The following is an 18,818-nucleotide window of genomic DNA, read 5'->3' as shown; positions in this document are numbered from 1 at the left end:
ACACAAAATTAATTACTGACATCACTTCAGTCTGTCCAGGTCCCTCCCAAAGTTAGGATTGCAGTCCAGGTTCTCCCTGGGCCTAATATGGTTAATGTCATCTTGTGGATATTTATGTTCCAATTCTTTAGCTTTTTTTCAACTATTCACTTTTCCTCATTACTGAAGAGGATTTCAGTATTCCCCCCAGGTGGGGTTATGTATTATCATGATTGTTTTGAGTAACTCCCAACACTTTCTCCAGATTAGCTCCACAGACTGTTTCAAGTTTAACAGCTCCGATGCTGTAAAAAGGGCATGCACATCAAGAAGTTGTCCCTCCCCCAGACTGCTTTTCTTAAAGAGGCATGAACAGCAGCCCCTCATTCTCCTAGCCACTGGACTGAAACCTGTATCCTTCAAATGCACACCTGCCCCCCTTTAACTGCTCCTTGTATTACCATAGTGGAGAAGGAGAGCTGAGGGTACCAACAACTGCACATTTTCTACATTCTTAGCCCCTTTCACCAACATACAACAACTTTTCTTACTAACAACTTACATTCTCTTCTCATACCATAAGCATTTCCTGAAGTCGTAAAACCTTCCACACACAGCACATCATCTCATTCTTCACATTTGCAAAACAACATTAACTGCAATATAATACTATAAAGAATAATTTCCCCCCATTTTTCAGGGTATAGAGTGGCCACCAACCATTACAATACATTATCAAATTTTTCCATGTAATCTGTTACTCCCAAACTTATTCCAATATCCCAGAATACATCCTAATAGTGGACATTTGGTAATGGCATCTCCTGCTGAGGATACATTACCCATTTTAATACACAACTAAAACAACGAGAACAATAACAGACAAAAATAGTGACTTTGAACAATCTCCAGATACCAAAAAAAAAAAAGACACTTTTCCCAAATTCCAGCTTTGCACTGTTTCACTCCCTTTTTATCAAATCTCGGTCTATTCACAAAACCAAAACAACAGTAATCCAGTAAACAAAGCACAAATTTTGAGAAACCAAGTTACCAAACCAGACAGGGGACTCAAACCCCAAATCAGAGAGGGGACTCAAACCCCAAACCAAACTCAGGCATTCTCTGAACTTAAATCCAGCAGAACTTACTCAGAAGGGGGCTTAATCCCTTGGGTGTCCTTATGGCCCAGCCTCACAAGGCTTTCCGGTATTTTAACATTCTCCCTAATGGACTGTCCAGGGAAGTGTTCCCGGGACTTTCCCTGATGACCCTTTTCCCTTCACTAGGCCTGGTATTCTTATTTCCCATTGTAATTCCTGAGACTTTTCTTTCACTCTGTTTCTTTTCCTCTTCATCTTCCTCCAGCTGTTTTCCTCACGGAAGAACAGAACCATGGATCTGGACTTCACACTCATTTCGTACTGATGTGTGTCTCAGTCACTCACACAAACAAGTGTCTCAAAATGCCCACCAAGATACTGTAATACTTAACAGTCCACTTTCCTTACCTTAGTCCAACCACCAAGTTAATACTTAACAGGCCAGTTTTCTCCTGAGTCCATGGAGTTGCCTGGTCAATATGATTATGCCTACTGTTCCTATTCTTCCCCCATTGAGGTTCACAAGGTCTGTCTTTAAACTCGGTCTTGAGGTCTCAGTCAGTCCTCCCTGGAATCTCTGCTGATGATCCACAGGACCATTGAAATCAACAGGGCATATGTTCCTGTCCTTCGGCAACAGACACTCCCAGGATGACGACTTCTGACCCCAGATGAGCCCCCAAATTGTGAAGAAACGCTGCAACAACCGACAGCAAATGTTCAGTCAGGCTCCTCAGGGAAGCACATTTTATTGATGTACTTTCAAGAGCGAGTGACCCTCAAAGTAGGCATACTGGGCAGGCACTCAGACCGGCTTTTTATTCCCTAATCCTGACCAAATTATCCCTCCCTGGTTTCCTCATTGGCTAGGTACTCCAAGATTTACAGCCTATCCAGTAAGCCTAAGATTACCAGCTGGTGTCTCTCCCCTCTTTACTTGGTACCACACCCCGCCTATAAGGCTGGTTCCATCTGGTTTGTTTCTTCCTGCTTCTGGTGGGGTTGTACAACCTTCTTTCCTTGAATTGGGCACTTCACCAGCTTTCTAGCCACTATTCTGGTATGAACCAGTTTCCTTTTGCCCAAGCTCTGAAACATTGCCACACGAGCCCTTGGGTACATCTCACTTCTAAGAAATCATTTCCTTTACAGTTACAGAATCACACAATCACACAGATTTTTTTGAATTGGAAGGGACCTTAAAGATCATAGAGTTCCAACTCCCCTGCATGGGCAGGGACATCTTCCATTAGAACAGGCTACTCTGAGTCCCATCCAACCTGCCCTTGAATACCTCCAGGGATGAAGCCTCCACAACATCTCTGGGCAGCCTGTTCCAGTGTCTCACCACCCTTACACTGAAGAATTTACACATGATCTCTAAGGTAAATCTCTTCTTTCAGCTTAAAACCATCACCCCTTGTCCTCTCACTGCAAGGCCCTGTAAAAAGACACTCCCCAGCTTTGCTGTAGGCCCCCTTCAGGTACTGGAGGGCCTCTATGAGGTCCCACCAGAGCCTTATCTTTTTCAGACTGAACAACCCCAGCTCCCTCAGCCTGTCCTCATTAGGGAGGTGCTCCAGCCCTCGGATCACTTTCATGGCCCTTCTCTGGACACATTCCAACAGGTCGACATCTTTCTTGTGCTGGGGGCACCAGAGCGGGATGCAGTATTCTAGGTGAGGTCTCACCAGGACAGAGTAGAGGGGCAGAATCACCTCTCTCGATCTGCTGGCCACATTTCTTTTGATAGAGCCAAGGATGGAGTTGGCCTTCTGGGCTGCAACTGCACATTAGTGGCTCATGTCCAGCTTTTGATCCACTCGTAGCCCCAGGTCCTTTTCCACAGGGCTGCTCTCTAGCTTGTCTTCCCCCAGCCTGTATTCATATCTCTGGTTGCCCTGGCCCAAGTGCAGGACCTTGCACTTGGCCTTGTTGAGGTGCACCTGAGCCCACTTCTCTAGCTTGTCCAGGTCCCTCCGGATGGCATCCCATGCCTCTGATGTATTGACCACACCACCCAGCTTGGTGCCATCGGCAAACATGCTGAGGGTGCTCTCAGTGCCACTGTCAATATCATTAATGAAGTTATTAAACAACACTGGGCCCAGCACTGACCCCTGAGGGACACCACTTGTCACTGTTTTCCATCTGGACTCAGAGCCATTGACCACGACCATCCAGCCAGTTCCTTATCCACTGAATGGTCCACCCATCAAACCTGTATCTCTCCAATTTAGTGAGAAAGATGTTTTGAGGGACTGTGTCAGAGGCCTTGCAGAAGTCCAGATAGATGACATCCACTGCTTTTCCCTGGTCAACTGATGTAGTCACTTTGTTGTAGAAAGCCAGTAGGTTGGTCAGGCAGGATTTGCCCCTGGTAAAGCTGTGCTGGCTGTCCTGGATCACCTCCTTGTCCTCCATGTGCCTTAGCATGTCTTCTAAGAGGATATATTCCCATGATCTTCCCAGGCACAGAGGTGAGGCTGATAGGTTGGTAATTGCCAGGGCTCTCCTTTCTACCCTTTGTAAATATGGGCATAACATGTCCTTTCTTCCAATCACCAGGGACTTCACCTGACTGCCATGACTTTTCAAATGTCATGCATAGTGGTTTGGCAACTACACCCGCCAGTTCCTTCAGGACTCTGGGATGTATCTCGTCAGGTCCCATGGGCTTGTATATCTTTGGGTTCCTCAGATGATCACGAACCTTATCTTCGCTTACAGTGAGGGGGGACTTTGTCTCTCTGGTCTGCATCTTGTGGGCCATCAACATGAGAGTTGTGAGGAGAGGGGTTGCCAGTGAAGACTGAGGCAAATAATTTGTTGAGAATCCCAGCCTTCTCCTCATCTGATGTTAGCATTTCACCATTGTGGCTCATCAGAGGGGTACACTTTCTTTAACCTTCCTTATCTGGTTTAAGTACCTGTAGAAGCCCTTTTTCTTTTTCTTAACATCTCTTGCCAAGTTCAGTTCTAGCTGTGCCTTGGCCTTCCTGACTTCATCCCTGCATAACTGGGCAGCGTCCCTATACTTTACCCAAGATACCTGTCCCCTCTTCCACTGCCTGTGGAGGTCCCTCTTGCCTTTTAGTTTCACCAGCAGGTCTCTACTCAGCCATGCTGGTCTCATACCTTACATTTAGTGGAAAATAGCAATGGCTTTTACAAAAACTATATATATTATAGCTTCTGCAAAAACAATAGATGTATTTATTTATTTTCTACCTAGTGAGTGTGCATTAGTCTTCTTACTGTACTCAGTCTGCATGAATTCTACTTTGTGTGGATGAGTGAATGGTTTTACTGTTCTGGACCAACTTCTAGTGTGCCCTTTGAAACTTCTCCTGCAAATCTATTGTGAATGGCCATGTAAGCAAGTCAGGCTGGGCAAACTCACAAGCTGATTTTGCAGCAGCTGAAGGGATTGGATGTTGACTGCATACCCAGTTCTCATATGATTTTCAAAAATTTTTTCCTTCCTACTAGGAGCAAATGCCAGCATGACCAAGGTCTGAGAAAGTGCTTCTGTGTTCCCACCAAGGGTTTGCAGGCACAGAGGAAGGGTGCAAGGAGAGCAAGGACATTTTGAGCTACCATGGATATCCCCACCGATTTGGTGCCATCCTCCATGATGTCCCAACCTGAGGTAATTGAGGTGAGTAGAACATGAGGAAACTTGCAACTGAACTGGCTGAACGTATTTCTTACTTGCTCATTGAATGCTAGCTTTTTCTCCAGTCTCACTTCTAAGTCATTGAGGGAGTTTTTCATGAAATGTTGCATGAAAGACACTCATCATTTGCTAGGAATCATGTTATGCTTTGAGCCATGTTATTGCTATGTTATACTACTATTTGTAGAAGAAATTGTATGGCAAAATACTATTTTTATTGAGTCCATGTAGGTGGTCCCTTCACTATGGATTTCATTTTTACTGTGTTTAATGAATACAAAGTAGAAGAAGGTCATAATGTGGTTCAGTTGGAATAATACCACAGGAAATTTCAGGTTTGGTTTTCGTCAGAGAAACTGCCATCAGCAGCCATAAAATTAATAATTTGCATACAATTACTAACACACTAATCTTGCTTTCATGAATCAACATGTGTGTTTCAGATTTGATATTTATAAATACCTAAGTGATTTCTTCAGCTCTGTGTGCTGAACACCAAGTACTTGTGTTTTCTGGGCTAAATATTACAAATGGAAAAGGAGATGTTAATAACAGTCAAGACTTCCTCTCAGGAAAGCATTTTCAAAGTCTCTTTCACTTCATAGAGACTTACTTTCTTGTTGCAACTTTTAAGGATAAATGTTTTACTGAAGAGGTCACCACAATTGATAAAGGTAGATGTCAGAAAATTTGAGATCTAATGTTTATTTTGCTTTGTTGTTGTTGTTTTTGTTTGCTGGAGATTGTTTGGCTCAGGAGACTACACCTCTTAGCAATATGCACTGAGAAGTGCAGTAGCTCAGAGATCCCAGGATCCTGTGAAATTACAAAAAATATGTCCACTAATGGGTTGCAATGTAAAATGAGCTGAATGCAAAATCTATTTCGGGGAATCTACTTCGTACCCCTTTTCCTCCTGTGTTTCAAATGGAGAACTAGTATATTTTAAAAGTTATTTTGGTTGCTTCTGAAGTGTCTGTCCCTGTTGAGGTCAGAGAAGGATTTTGTGTCTTCACAACAGAACAGAATCCCTGGTAGGAGATGAATGCTGTGTGCTTGCATACCAGGCTGCCTGGCTGCTGAGAAGGTCTCACACAGGCCATCTGCTTGAATCCTCTAAAGGCACTTACACCCTATCTCCATGGATTCTCTCTTCAAAGCCTTTTTTATGTAGAAGAAACGTGTGTATCTAAGGATTGCTATTCAGGGTAAATTTATTCTCAAAGGGAAAGTAAGTTCAGCTATGGTGCAAGAATGAGTGAAAGAGAAGCACTCCCTTGTAAAGGACTTGATGATCAGTGTAGTCACCGTTCTGTTGTACGTAGGGGTGAATAACTGCACACGTCCTGTGTCTGCTGAGTAAGTCCTGCCCTGAAATTGCATCGCTAAACCAAAGACTAGAGATAAATGGATGACTCTGATCCTTCACTGGTAATCCAGTCAGCTCTCCATCCACATTAGAGTTTTATAGACTGTGTTTCAATGAGATTTTACATGGGAGCCAAAAAGAAATGGCAACAGGAAGCAAAGGAAAAACTGGTATCTCAGTGTGGGAGATTATGGTAGAAAAAAATTGTTCTCTCAAGCTCATGTTGCAAAAATAGAATATATATGGACAGACTTACATGCATGCATGCATTCCCAAAGATGTCAGTAAACTATTGTGGATCTGATGGTTGATATAAGGCATTAATCCTATGTAAAGGAGTAACAGCTACAATCAATCAGCTGGGAGCCATGGGTATGTTTCTGAGGATAAGGAAGAGCTTTTTAGCAGGCAAGGATATAGTAAGTAGCTAAAGGGATAAATCATTAGATGGAAGTACTGAAGTAAAGCACTTTTCAGACTGGGACTGCATGGGCTTGCCTTTCATGATTGTGTTGACATACAAAAGAATTTTGGATATAGTTTAGAAAACTATATCCATTGAAATACTTTTTTTTTTCTTCTCCTGGAGGACGTTATTTTGCCTTTTAAAACTGAGCAGATGCCACAGTGTTCTGCAGAAGACATTTATAGATGAATGTATTAAGGATTTATTTTTTTTTTTTAAATTGAACTTAGCCTTGCATGCTTTCTGCATGAGCTAGATGGCATATCTGTTACAAAAAGTAGTGTTTTGCTACTTTACTTAAAACTTTTTTTAATCTTTTTTAATCCTTTATCTATCTTTACACTTTCCTTTAGCATTGCCAGGATAGTTGGTTTCCTTCACCTTTGGTCAATTTAGTCTTAGAAATAAGTATCTATTTTGTACAAACAGGTATGTATATGTAGGTACATCGCAATAATAAATATTCCTTTGTCTATCATCAGCTCTTTAACTGCACAGGGCAAACAAGATTAGCCTCTTACCACAGAGGTGAATCCTAGAGATCTCAGTAGGACCTTTTACAATCTGAAGCTCACCCTGACAGTTTTTTGCTTGGGTTTGAATCCTAAATGTGCTTGTGGTGGAACCACAACGAGGGAAGTGCCTGCTAATTTATTTGCAAATGGTATATTTCTCAAGATTCATATTGTGAGTGAGGTAACAAAAGATTCACATTTTGGAAAAGTTTTTTAAAGCCACTGCTGTGAAATTGTTGCTACTGATTTAAAATACACTTTTGCTAGAGTGTCAACATAGGAAATGCTTTTGGTGCTCTCTACCACCCTCAACTGAAGTAACAGATTTTCCACAGTCATGTCTCTTCATATCCTCCCTATCCACTAACATGTCCAAAGCTCTCTGCTCCCATCTTCATTCCTCCACACAACATCCTGTTGCCAGATGTAAGGAGTGGTGATTAAGAGCAAAGATTTAAGACATCTTGGTTATATTTAAATGAGAAGAATAAGTAAAAGTTTCAGGGTAGTTTAGTTATCCATAGCTGAAATCTGAAGTAGAAAATAGTTCTGGGAAACCATTTACAGTGTGTTAGGTAAGTCAATGAAACACAAAATTTCCAGAATATGCGTTGAATTGTTGGCAACTTATAAGGCAGAATCTAATGATTTCAGATTAGATAAGCTGTTCTGCTCCTAAAGAGAGAGAAACAAATCATAAAGAGAACATTTTGATAAATAAGTTGGAGATATTTTGTATTGCATATGATTACTTCATGCCTCAGCTATGTATAAGCAAAATTGTATCATAGAAACCTGATTACTGTGATAATGTAGCAAACAGAAAGTTAAGTAATTCTGTAAGAAGCATTTAGCATCCCAGAAAGCTCTGCTGTTTGTAAAAAAGAAACATAACAAGTGGTGATCTAAACTGATGAATGTAGTCTGTGGAGTGATCATATCTTCTCTCTTTGTGAATGGCATGAGATTAATTCTGCAGTAAAAGCTTTGAAGAATAAATTATTTCAGCTCCAGTTGCTTAATGAACCAGGGACTTCTGACAGTGCATCAGAAATTCTTAAAACAAGAAAACAACAAAAATTCATTGTTTTCTCTTTGCTTTTGCCAGCAATGGATCCTACCAGCCAAATACTAGAAGCAAATGAGTATATTTAAATAACTGTCTTGCAGCTGTTCTGAAGAGAAATCCAGAACAGTTTCCATTATAGTGGCCTTTCGTGGCTGTGTGGTTACCAGAGCCAAAAACCACTTCTCTCACTCTGTGCCATTGAATACTTCTCTATTTTTCCTTCTTTTTGTTTGAAGTAGAGTTGAAGCAATTTAACCTTGCCACAGAATGGTCATCCTCAATTGCTTTTTCCTCTTTATGGTGATGCTTGAGAACAGACTCCTGTGGGGTGGCACAGCTGTTGTTGCCCCTTTCCCCAACAAAGCTAAGCATGATTTACATTTTGGATCTGGTGCCTCAATTTCTACAGCCAACAAATGTGCTGATTTTTTTTTTTTCTCCCCTTCTAGGTGAGTAAACAAGTTAACTTCTTTACCTAAACAGACCTCTGGTGGTGATAAATAAGATAAACAAGAGAAAAAAAGGAAGTGGTGAAACTGGAAGAAACAATTAATGATTGGGGTATATCCACCAAGTTACAGGCATAGGGGGAACTTAAATACTAGTATGCTTTGTTGTTGTTATTATTTTTACACTAGATGAGATTACCAGAGGTACAAAAACCACCTAGTTTTGTTCAAAGTAGACCCATTGTACAAAGAAGTTACTGATACAGAACATACTGTTGCCAGAGCCCTGAGAAAGATTTTTCTGTAGTCTGTTTATATATTTCACAAAACAGTGCATCAAAGCAAAAGAAACCCAAACTGCCTGCTGTATGTTTAAAAAAAAAAAAAAAAAAAAAAAAATTATTTTATGCGGTAAACACAGGATAGTCTTCTTATTTCCATTTGGAAATCTCAATTTCCAGGCCAAAATGAAATTTGCTATGCTCATTAACATAATTTGAAATAAGCATTTTGCTTGTAGGCTAAACTCTCCATAGTGCTCACTTTGCTAGTTTGCTTAGTGACGAGTGATCAAAGGTATACCCTGGGAATGGGAGTAGCACCAGTGGCCTGCAGTAATTTTTCAGCATAAAAGGCCAGTCTTTCTGCTGCTGGAACTAAGAATTCCCACCATGTCTCACAATGCACCAAACTGGGCAGAAGGATGCATGTTGAAATTCACTATACAACATAGCTGACTTGGGATGTTGTGGAGGTTTTTTTTTCCCTCCCATTTCTTCTACCCTGATGGCTTCTGAAGTGACTCACATAGGGGACTGTGATCCTTCACTGTGGTGGGGTCTTTGGGGGAGGTCTGTCCTGCACTGCTTGTCCTGCACAGCCTGCAGGGACTCAGAACAGGCTGGGTGTATGTTTACGATGTTCAGGTTGAGGATCAGGCAGGCAGGCAACCAGGTAATGAACTAGGTGTGGTAGTGGAGAAACCTAGTCTGCATCATGACAGACTTTTTTTTTAAGGCATAATAGATGGCCTATTTCAGTCACTAAATTAGCTGATGGAATATAATTGCCTTGTCTCCCACAGAGCCAGGAGGTGTTGAGCCTATGCCCATGTTTGGCTAATGTTTGTGAAGCTCAGGTTGTCATGAAAGCTCCCCCAGAAGACAAGGAAGCTTGTAGGGCTTTGCAGAAACCCTTTCTGTACTCTGCATGGGTCATTTGGGCTCAACTACCCAATTTGGGCTCAAGATGCCCGATCATGCCTCTCCTCCTAGCAAAGCCAATTAACTTATTTTTGCAATACCTCCACAGTGCAGTGGTGGCCTCCCTTTGAGCAGATCTTGGCAGGCAGAGATGGAACAGCAGAGAAGTGCTGTGCGGTCTGGGAACAAACCCTTAGTGATCAAAGTGTTCAAGCCATCCTAGCAGTGTAAGGTGGATGTGGTAATGAAGAACTATGCCCTGATTCAAGCAGTCTTAATTTACTCCTCAACTGCAAAAAATGCATCCAAACACATAGCTGGTGCTTGCGAGGGATGCAGCTCATCAGAAAGTGCTGGATCCATGGAAAATGAGCAGCAATACAGTAGTGTTGGAATTATTGGGTAGGTTACTGGAGGGACAAGTTCAATCTTTTGTCTTTCCTTGGATATTTTTTTCCAATTCTTCTAGCTTTTTATTTCCTAAATCTCTTTCTGCTTGCAAAATTCTGAAGTGAAACGTGCATGTGCGTGTGTGTATGTGGTGTGTCTTGTCTGTGCATACCTACTTTCTGCAGCAGTAGAAAGTGCAAACTGAAACCACAGAGCTGGCAATGTTGGGACAGCTCAGTATTCTCCTGACCGCCACTGCCCTTCACTAATGCTCTGGTGTTTGAGCAGGGAATTGCATGGCTCCTGATATATCTATCCTGAAAAGTTGTAGGGCCGAGTCAAGCTATTTCAGACCTGATAGTTAGCAACCCTCGTGTCTTCCAGAAGAAAGGCATTTTTAGAGTTTGCTGGACTTCCTGCTCTCACCCATTCCTTTTTAGTCCACAGAAGCTATTTTTGTGCTTAAGTTTGTACTACTTGACAGTGAATAAGCACTAGGGCAGACCAACACCCTCACTGGTTTTATAGTCCATCTGTGGAGGTTGTAATCATAGTTTCCAACAGGATCTGTGTCACTCACGAATTACACCTTCCAGCAGAAAAATTGCTTCTTTTTCCAGCATTTTTGGTGGCTGCTTCTCTTTGGTACACTGAGTGGCTAGATATATTGGGTTAGCCTTTTCAGGTACAAACTCCAGGATACAGAGAACTTATCAGTTCAGTTTCTAATAGCTGGGACATTTTTTAGCTTTGAGACTGTAGTAATACAGTCTATAAAAGCATCCTACTAATTACTGGATATGCTAGCTATTGCCTCACGATCCATAAGTAACTTCATGCTTTATCATGAGTTGAAGTGATGCCCTTGCAAAGATTCATTTCCTCCTGTCTCTTCAGCTACAGGAAGGACAAAAATTAGTTTAGTGAAACAAAGAAGTGGCCTGCTGTGAGTGAACCACCATGTTATCATACCAGGGTTTTTTAAGTCCATTGATCAATTACTTTGGAGGATGCAATTCTGAAAAGGGTGTGGGAGGAGCCGTTGTATCTTGGTGACAGGACTTCATACTTTCATTGTGCAGATGAAATTCTATCTGTACATAAGGCATGAAGGCAAGTAGGCATGAAGCTATAATAATCAGAACCCTTGTCTTGAGACTTTCCAATTTTTTACTTAAACATTGGGTAAACGCCTCCTCAACTCCTACCTTTATCTTTGAAGGGAACATCATCTTTTCCCCTTTATTTTTAAACCTCTTGTTTCTTTTGCATTCTACAGTTTGAACAATAGTTTGTGCTTTTCATTAGGTAGTGGAGAAATTTTGTTGCAAATTGGATTTTTTTCTCATCTGTTACAACTTCAATAAAACTTACGGTTTTGCAGTTGTCGGCTAAGAAAGTATTTACATATTGATTCAGTTATTTGTATACTTACTTGCTTATGTTTACTTTAAAGATATTCTTAATTGATACACTTACTTGGGGATTTTGAAGTTGGCAGTTCCACGAAGTTTTTCACCTCTAGCCTTCCTGGTAAACTTCAGGACATTCACCTAAACTGAAAACAGTGCTACTGTGTTCCATTCACTTGTGTGCTCAGTGTAAAGCAGTAAGACACCTATTGCTGTTTTGGAGTCCTCGTCTGTTGTTCCCAATTCTGCATTTCCCCTGAAACATTTTCTGGAATTCTGGGCAGCACTGAGAATAATATATATTATTTTTGGGATCCAAGGCTAGCTACCTCAGAATTAAAAGCTGATCCTGTATAGAATGAATCTCCTCAGAGTTTAGCAAACTTTAAGGAGTCTGCATGCAAGTTGCAAGACTTCTGCAAAATTGAGGTCTGTGGCTTGTACTTGGCATTTCATAGTATGCAAAATTGTCATCTTCCTCTCTCTTCCTTAGCAAATAAATTGCTTTTCATCTCCTTGCTGAGATCTGAGAACAGCAGCATGTTGAGTTTAATGCAGTAAAGGGGAAAAAAGACAGAATCAGACTGTGTTTGGAGAGGTTAGGGTTAAAATATTTTTTAAAGTTTTCTTGGATATGGAATCATTTTTTGTGGCTTCCGACTCTTAAAAGCTCTGTAAAAGTCAGACCTTAGTATTCTAAGAATGTTAAGCTTTGTTTCTCTGAGTAAGAAATAACTGCACCCATGCATGCTAGGGAGGGTAAGTGGGTATTCTTTTTTTTTTCTTTTTTAAAAGGTAGACCGAGGAACTCTGCAAACTCACGGGTTGTAGTGGAGTTTGTAAACTGATCATTTGCCCTCAGGCCCCTCGTGCTAACTGACGCTTCCTTTAGGCAGTATCAATCCGCCGTGTTTGAAAACTTGCTGCTGTTTGTGTTCCACCCTAAGCATCTCTGCATGCACAGCTCTTACCAGCTGAGCTGTCACTCAACAAAGAGCTGGCAGGATCTAGAGTTCCCCTCTCACTTTCCCACTTCAGGCAACCAATTATCTTCTCCACTTTGATCTCTTTCCTGAGAGTGGGAGGAATGTGCTGCCCACACAGGGACATCCCAGGGGCAAGCAGCTCCATGCCTTGGATCGAAATCCTCAGCCCACTCTTTAAGCTGTGATGGAGAGGCAGCAGCAAGATCAGTCAAGCACGAAACAGTGGAAAGCTGCTTACATGGGCTTTTTTTCCCTGTCTCCCCACTCCTACCCCAGTGACATAGTCCCATACCACCAAAGGAGAGGAGCCGAGCGGACAAGCATAGCAGATAGTGACTGGAAATGCTAGTGCCAAGGTGACATTCTGGCCACAGGATGACTAGGTGCTGATTGTAGAATCAGAGTGAGTTTTATTTATTGTGTCCTAGTGCCAAATTTCCTGATTTGTGTGTACAGTGTTGTGGTTATAAATACATCTTACGACTTCAAGAGATTTAGCTCCATCTATGTGTTATTTTCTTGTTCTTTGGCTTGGGACAACTGTGTCTTGAGTATTTAATCAACATCACATGGTTAGAGGAGGCTTTGCTTTTAGCCTTCTGTTACTCCATTTTGCTTTACCTGTCTTGTTGGTTTATAATTCAGACATTTTCTATACAGATGTGCCCTAGAGGTTTAGTTAGAATGGGCAATTTGCGGTGCAGTTTGTCTTACAATTCTGTTGAAATATACTAAATGGAGGAGGTAAATCTCTGGGCACTGCACATCTGGCTTACCCAGGCAATGAAACACACTAAGTGGAAACTTCAGGAAATTAAAATATAAACTTTCCTGCCCCTTTTCCTGCAGGGGCAGGAGAGGGGATGGGTCTGCCTGCTTGAATATGCCATTATGGTATGTTAACACTTTCGGTACTCAGAGATACATTATATTTCCCTCCTGCTTCAGCCTTTCCAGTCAGATAGCAGCATCACGGGTAAATGAGGTGCCTTGGGATTTGTATGTTTGTGACCTGAGAGGTCAAAACCTTCCTGTAAGATAGACACTGGCATCCAAGAAGGCTAATCATCTGCAAGTCCCCTGTTTGAACTTTTGTCAGGAAACTCTCTCTTCTTCTACTCTTCTTTCCCTTGGGACAGAAAAGATTGCTTTTAAGGGAGATCCCAGGTTTTAGATTAGCATGCCCTAAGAACAAAACTTCTCTAAAATAAATCCCTTACGTGAATAGAGCGGTTTCTTCCTGTGTCTTCAAAATAAGAGAAGAAGCCAGAGAGCCCCTTGCTTTTCTTCTGGGATTACTTAAGTGCTGTCATGCTTTTAAATTTAACAGATTTGACTATAGATCTTACATGCTGTTATGTGCATTGCTTACATTGAGCCCTGGCTTGGCAATCTAGGAGTAAGACAAATGCACAGCACTTACCAGGGCATATTACAGTGAGCTTTTTCTATCATGCCATGTTACAGACTTCATACAAAAAGACAGGGGAGGATATTACTAAATCAGGGAAGAATTCACATTCTAAACACACATGCAAAACAAAGCCACAAAAAAAAAAATTAAAAATCTAACACATTTAAAATTTTTGAACTAAAAATATGTTTCTGCCAGGTGTATCTGGCCTCTTTCCACAAGAGCAACAGTGGAGCAGGAATGATTACATATGTGCAGCAGCCATCTGAAGAAAAAAAAAAAAAAAGATCAGATTGACAGATATATAGACAAAAGAGAGGTTTTATTCAGGATCAGAAAAGTCCACTAGATCCTGGAGTCCTGACCTCTATAATTCAGACAGCATCCAGATATTCCTACAGAGAGCAAAAAAACCCAGGGCATTCACATAATTAATGCAGATGTTGGCAAGCTTTTATAAGGGCTACTAATTCATTCCTATGACTTCCTCTCTTCCTCAAGGGTTCTTATACTTGACCTGTTATTACCACATGGTCTTTAACCAAAGAATTAAAGCCATATGTCTTGTAGCTAGGTCTCCCTTTGTTAAGTATCCCCTATAAATCACTTTTTTTCTATGCAACAGAGAGATCCAACATGAAAACTTTTAAAAATTCTTAAATAATTAAGGCTGAAAGGTTTCTGACCTAAGAGTTGATGTACCCTAGAGGAACAATAAAAGTTTTATAGTCACTGTGCTGAGAAATACTATTTACTCTGTCTTTTTATTATCTTGGGTCTGCAAATGTTTCTAATTTATGTTTAGGTTGGAGGTAAAATCATTGTAAAAAGACCTTTTTCTTTAATATAAATCTAGATGTCATTTAATGCATTTGGGAAATAGGTTGAAAGTTCTGTATGTTGCTTGATTGGAGTTAGCTTATTTCTGTTGACAAACAGGGGGAAATGACAGGAAACAGAAATAGCTTTGAGCAATTCTAAGGAAATCTTGATCAGATACTATTTTCACTATACTCCAATTACTAATTCTGTTCCCCAACTCTGTACATTTTTGGTTTAACATGAAGGTTAGGTTAACTTTTAGCATTTGTTGCAGAATGGCTGGAGCTGTCCAAAACATGGGGTTTTGTTTACATATTTTAATGGGAAGGAATTTTCATCTTTTACTGGTGTTATTCTGTTCTTTGATTGGCCTTATTACCTGGTTTATTGTTAAAGTGCTCATCTTTTTTTGGTAAAAATTCAAGTTTAGTCAGTAGAGTTTCACCGCCATAAATCAGGGTGTCCAAGTATTTCAAACCATGTTTAGAAATGAGGCTGATGGAAAAAGAAGAATGCTTGCAGAAATACAGTGGCATGCTTCCTGTATTGTTTATCAGTGCAGTTCCTGCTTTGTGGACAGACACAGCCCCTGGCCCTGGCAAATCACAGACTTAGAGCATATTGATGATCTTAATTTAGGCTGTTCTACCTAGTATTTAAGACAGGACAAGAAGGAATATCCCTGATAGAGACCTGAATGAGTTAAAACTTGCTCAAAAATTTAATCCACTTTTCCTTGGTTTTGAGGAGCTCTTTCTTTAACACTCTTTCAGCTAAACAACAATTTTATGCGCTGATAACAAATAAGGTGTCCTGTAACAGAGTTAACTTTTCTTCATTACAAATTGCATGCCCTTCTAAGTGAATTTTTCATTATGTCTCCTTGGCCAAGAAGCTCATTTGCTGTGCAATTTTCAACTACGTCAGAAATCATGTGGGCTCCCAGAGCAGATGGAAGCATTTCTGGTTGTCTCTAATCTGGTTGCTGTTACTAGACTCCTCGAAGCAATTAAGAGTTGTGGAATTCCATTTGGTCTGAAAAAATGAATTTGTTCTGAAGCATGTTCCATTCCTGTCTCCTTCGCTGCTCTCTGTGCGTGTCTTGTCCTTGGAGGCAATCATATGTTTTCAGTTCTGATGTCATTCTTTTTTCTTTCTTTTCTCCCCTCTTCTTTCAGTCCACAGCCATGAGCGAACCACAGTGCTACTACAATGAAACCATTGCCTTCTTTTATAACCGAAGTGGAAAATATCTAGCCACCGAATGGAATACTGTCAGCAAGCTTGTAATGGGACTGGGGATTACCGTCTGCATCTTCATAATGCTGGCCAACCTCTTGGTTATGGTGGCTATTTATGTCAACCGCCGATTCCACTTTCCTATTTATTACTTAATGGCCAACTTGGCCGCTGCAGACTTTTTTGCAGGGCTGGCCTACTTTTACTTAATGTTCAACACAGGACCCAACACTAGAAGACTGACTGTAAGCACCTGGCTTCTCCGTCAGGGTCTCATTGACACTAGCCTGACCGCCTCTGTAGCCAATTTGTTGGCCATTGCTATTGAGCGGCACATCACAGTTTTCCGAATGCAGTTACATACTCGAATGAGCAACCGGCGGGTGGTGGTCGTCATCGTTGTTATCTGGACTATGGCCATCGTCATGGGTGCCATACCAAGTGTCGGATGGAACTGTATTTGTGATATAACTCACTGCTCCAACATGGCCCCACTCTATAGTGACTCCTACCTGGTCTTCTGGGCTATTTTCAACCTGGTCACTTTTGTGGTCATGGTGGTCCTATATGCTCATATCTTTGGGTACGTCCGCCAAAGGACTATGAGAATGTCCAGACACAGTTCTGGACCCCGCAGGAATCGAGATACCATGATGAGCCTCCTGAAGACTGTGGTCATTGTGCTTGGTAAGTGCTTACTTTGCCTCCCCTGTTCTCCCTCTATTTCTTACCAGGTGATATCAGTGATACATGTGAGGCTTCTGGAAAGTCAGCAGCATTTAGAAGAACTAAAAGAGGTGGGGGCCATAAGAACCTCCACCATTCATTACTGTGTTGGGAATATCAAGCTCATTTATGGAAGCGGGTACCAGCAACTTGTTGCCTTGTAACATGAAAGTGATGAAAAATCCATGACCTCCAGGTGTAAGGTGGTGGATTTTTGCAGCAATGCAGGTTTAAAACCTGTCGTAGCAGAGTTCTGTCCTGTGCAGAGTTCACCTTTTTTGCCTTTGAAGATGCCAAATGGCTACAACCTTAAAATAATTAAGAGAGAAGAATAGGTCTTTCACTGAAGTGCCTCTTATCTCCTTTTTGCCAACCAAAAGGTGTTGTGCGTTATAAGCAGTATTCCCATGTCTAAAGAACAATGAGGGGCTACAAGCTATTGATTAAGAGATTTTGTGTGTTATGCAGGACTGTGTGTACAGTTTGCTTAGATCTATAATGTTTGCCACATATGAGTATCTGCCAGTGTTCTAATAGAGAAAGTCACATGTGAGGCTCTGGTGTGCTTCAGCACACTGCTTAGGAGGGGCCTAAGCTTCAGGGCTTGGAAAACAGGGAAACGAGACAATACAATGAAAAACTGTGGAGTCAGAAGGTTCCCATCTATTTTGTGGATGGTTTTTTGTGGTATTTGGGTTTTGTCTGGGGCTCTGAGTTTTCTTACGCAAAAGCACAACCTGGATACTGGTGAAGTTCTTTGCAGTGTGTTCTACTCTTTGTTGCTGGAGATGACAGTGAGCTGCAAGCAGGCAGGAATGGTGCTGGTTGTCTCCTTGTCCTAGACTGTGTTCCTGCCCATGAGGTTCTCCAGCACAGTGCACAGCTCTCTTGGGATCCTAGTACCCTGTTGGATTATGTAGGTGCTCTGGTAGTCCATAAATGCAACTGTACACAGTCAGCAAAGCCTAAAACTAAGCTCTGGTTCCTGCTTTGACATTCTGATTTCAATGGCTTTACACCGTGACTTGTGGTTTCGAGCAGTTACTGTGTGCACAAGTGCACCAGAATAGTGGCAGACGTTTTATATGAGTCACTATGTCAAGTCATGTTAGTTTAAGACTATGTGTTGCTCTCTGACTAGCTTTGTGACCAGAACGTGAATTGTGTAGTTGGCTACCTTGTTCAGCCATTCATCAGTCATCACTCTTCTCCTCAGGGAAAGAATCCCTGAGTTTCGTGTGGGAGGTTGTAGCAGCGGCTAAAACCTCTTCTGACTGTGTGGTGGTTTGGAAATCTGTACCTCCCCACCGCTGTGATCTTCCTCACAGTGCAAAGGCAAATTATGTTAAGAACACAAATTCAAAGTTTGCAGTCTTCTTTTTAGGAAATAAGTCCTTGTTTTCCCTCCTGAATACAATGCTGTTCATACAGCAGTGGAGTTTTCCTGTTAGGGGCAAGACTGGCTCAGACTTAATAAGCACACTGCTGCAATGCAGAGTTGCAGGAATAAATAAATGATCACTGAATAAATAGCACATGGCAGCTAATCCCTAGCCCTTATGGAACTAAAGATATGAATGCAGCTGGAAGGGTAGGTAGTGACTGCAGCCTCCTCTGCTTTCCTAGTAGCCTACTGTGGCTACAGTGGTAGAGGTGTACAGGGAACATAAAGTATGCCTTTTTTCCCCTAGTAAGTAGCCTTTTTTTTTCATATACTTTTCTGGAAACCCAGTGAGCACTCCAGAGGTTAAGTAGCATTAGCCAAACTGAAAGTGACTCAAGTTTAGCTGCTGATGTAGTTGAGTAATAACTCTGATTCCTCACTAGGGCTCTTTGGAGTAAGACTTTTCGGAACTCCAGGTAGTTTATGTTGAAGATTTCTTCAAGATTCCAACAGAACCTTATTTCTTGATACTGGTGCAGTTAAATTCGTTCCACGTTGTGAACACAGTGTGCTTTAGCACCTCTTCTAATCTGCATGAAACATCATTCATAGAG

General features: G+C 41.4%; 1 protein-coding gene across 3 annotated transcripts in view; it reads left to right on the top strand.

Annotated features, from left to right (window-relative positions):
- Positions 1-18,818, top strand: part of LPAR1 (lysophosphatidic acid receptor 1) — a 79,757-nt gene that overhangs the window by 26,632 nt on the left and 34,307 nt on the right. For all 3 annotated transcript variants that reach the window (XM_051643358.1, XM_051643357.1, XM_051643359.1), the window contains exons 2-3: positions 4,575-4,743; positions 16,034-16,781. In XM_051643358.1, the coding sequence (XP_051499318.1) occupies positions 4,684-4,743; positions 16,034-16,781 (808 nt within the window). In that variant the 5' untranslated portion in view covers positions 4,575-4,683. The remainder of the gene's footprint in view (positions 1-4,574; positions 4,744-16,033; positions 16,782-18,818) is intronic.

The sequence above is a fragment of the Apus apus genome, chromosome Z, assembly GCF_020740795.1.
Source record: "Apus apus isolate bApuApu2 chromosome Z, bApuApu2.pri.cur, whole genome shotgun sequence".
Lineage (NCBI taxonomy): Eukaryota > Metazoa > Chordata > Aves > Apodiformes > Apodidae > Apus > Apus apus.
The sequence above is the reverse complement of the archived record's forward strand: the minus strand, read 5'-3'. Positions and strand labels throughout refer to the sequence as shown.